This window comes from Poecilia formosa, unplaced genomic scaffold (assembly GCF_000485575.1).
Source record: "Poecilia formosa unplaced genomic scaffold, Poecilia_formosa-5.1.2 Scaffold33, whole genome shotgun sequence".
Lineage (NCBI taxonomy): Eukaryota > Metazoa > Chordata > Actinopteri > Cyprinodontiformes > Poeciliidae > Poecilia > Poecilia formosa.
Genome location: NW_006799972.1, coordinates 3,331,350 through 3,334,084, shown reverse-complemented (window position 1 = coordinate 3,334,084; position 2,735 = coordinate 3,331,350). Strand labels below are relative to the sequence as shown.

General features: G+C 37.0%; 1 protein-coding gene across 1 annotated transcript in view; it reads left to right on the top strand.

Annotated features, from left to right (window-relative positions):
- Positions 1-516: 516 nt before the first annotated feature.
- Positions 517-2,735, top strand: part of LOC103136590 (calretinin-like) — an 18,768-nt gene continuing 16,549 nt past the window's right edge. Inside the window, exon 1 of the mRNA XM_007549906.2 lies at positions 517-731. Coding sequence (XP_007549968.1) covers positions 638-731 — 94 coding nt within the window. The 5' untranslated portion in view covers positions 517-637. The remainder of the gene's footprint in view (positions 732-2,735) is intronic.

The following is a 2,735-nucleotide window of genomic DNA, read 5'->3' as shown; positions in this document are numbered from 1 at the left end:
AGATGTGCAATTTATCTATTTCATTCATTTAGAGTTTAAAATTAACATGTAACGAGGAAGTTTCTGATTTCAAAAAGTAGAAAATTAGTTAGAAAACAAAGTCAGACATTTTGAACTTAATCTTTCACAAAGACTTGTAAATTGCTGAGTCAAAAATTTATTGAAAGTTTTTTTCCTCGCAAATACACTCATTTATTTCTCTTTACAATAGCCTTAATGTCGTAGTTAAGTATTTCAAACATAACTTGCAGGAATATTCCAGAGTCATAAAATTTCATTAATTTTAAGTTTCAGATTCATCCCAGTGCAGAGAGACGAGGGATGTCAGTGTTGATCCTTTTAGACCCTCTGCATTAAAATGCTTAATCTAATTTTCTTTTAAAAGGAGCACCATGATAGGTTGAAATAAAAAAAATAAAAAACGCAATAGGAGCGCATTTTGCCGCCTCCTGTCCTCTTCCTCGCCGTCTTGGCTGCTGCGCCCCCGTGTGGCGGGCAGGAGAAGCGCACTCCGCCAGCGGGTGGTTTAAAAAGCTCGGGCTGAGGAGGAGCAGCTCACAGATCTGAGGAGCTCTGCACCGGGAAAAGTTTACCTCTAAGTACCACAGACCACCCAAAGGAGGGAGAACCCGCAGAGATGGCAACTCAGGCGGAGCAGCTGCCCCACCTGCACCTGGCCGAGCTCACCGCGGCGCAGTTCATCGACATCTGGAAACATTTTGACACAGACGGTCAGTGTAGGCAGCTGCCAATCAATTACAGCAATTAGGATGTATTTGATTCGTATTGTTTTATATAGTGAATTGTTTTTTTTAAAATTACAATCTTTAACGGCATTATTACTAATAGATAAAAAAAACAGAATGAGATGCAGTATTAATCTAAGTAAGTTTGAAGTTGATGCATAAATATGAATCTATTGCAAATCATGCAACATATTTTTATGAGGTTCTAGTTGGGTAATCACTTTGTTACTGCATTTATCTAAAAGTTTAAAAGATAATAAAGTAAATGTACTAAAAAACCAAGGTGCAAGAAAAACGGAAAGTGGAATAAAGATGATGGAGGGGCGAGCTGAAGGGTTGGATAAATGCTGAAAGAGGAAAAGAAAAAGGAGGGAGAAAAAAGGATGCAGGAGGGGGAGAGAAAGAGAAATAGATGCAGAGAAGTTGGGAGGACGTAAGAGTGAAACAGTTTTTTTTTATCTTAGCGGTTGAAGCTTTTTGAACCTGGGAGCTTACTGGCTATGAACTGGTGTATGTTAACTGGGTTGTACTTTTAACAATAATAATAATAACAATAGTACTTATGAAAACAGGGAAAGCCACTAGCTTTTAATTTACAGTAGAAGATCACTATTTATGAGTGAACAGTACAAAGATGCAGTTTTGGTTTTTGCTGTATTAAATTCACAAACACAAGAACACAATTTATTCAAGCCTTTATGAACAGAGGAAAATAAATATATGCATAATCTTTTTATGCATGCATTCTTAGAGGAGGAGTCTATATATTTATTGATAATGCAGCTTTATTTATTTATTTAAATGCTTTAGGTTTTGTCTTGGTGCCTGGTTTTGATTTTCTGCCTTCACTCCTGGCTCTACCCATCAGTAATACCAAGGTGACATATTAAATAGTTAAAGTCATAAATCTGAAGATGTATTTTTTAAAAGAATGCGCACTAGATTTCTCTACGCCTGAAAAAGCATATTCTAACATATCAAATCAACTGATTTATGTTGAAAACATCGACTTACGACCTATCAGGTTTATTTTATGAAGTCCAAGTGAGGATTAAGATTTTCTTTTTTTTTACAGATGTAATTTACAACATACAAATCAACATCCTGTTGTTTTGTCTTAGTTTTGTGTTGGACACTATGACTGGATGACCCATTGAAATGGTTCTGGAAGCATCCCTGATTATGACAATAAAGCACACAGCAGTCAAACCATCAAATCAGTGGACTTGATTCAGAAATTCAACCAAAAATCTAAATGCAAAATGAGAAATTCTCATACAAAGTGATGTGTTTGTTGTTTTGTGGATGTCCTTCTTTCCTGACTACATGCAGCTTTTTTATTCACCTGAGTGGCTGCAGAACTCCACCATTGTTTCTCTCTGCTTCTGTAAGTCATTTCAGCTTAAATGATTTCTACGTAGCAACTTCAGTAAGGATTATTCTGGATGCCATTGAGAAGATCCCGTGACCTTTACTGTTAAACCCTTTTCAAACTGGTCCATATAAGCTCAACAGATTTTCTCATCAAATGACATAGCCTGATGGCACTGAAGTACATATTCCACATTGCTAAGCACTGCTTACGTTCTGGTTTATCCCAGTATTCAGACTGGTTTGTCTTGACTGTTGTGCATATTTTAAGAAAAGAACTGACAACAGTCAGGATTACTGCACCTTTTTCATGTTTATATCAGTTCATGTAAAAGCAGAAATATTTATTTTTAATTGGCTAGATACTATAATAAAGGTCAGGTTTAATGTATGTATGGACAGATGGATGGATGGATGGATGGATGGATGGATGGATGGATGGATGGATGGATGGATTGATTTATGGTTGGAAGGTTTTATGAATGGATAGGCAAAATGATGGGTTTGGATCTGTGTTTGCTCCACTGGTTAACCACGGTGTCTCTGACCATGGTGTCTCTGACCATGGTGTCTCTAACCATGGTGTCTCTGACCATGGTGTCTCTAACCATGGTGTCT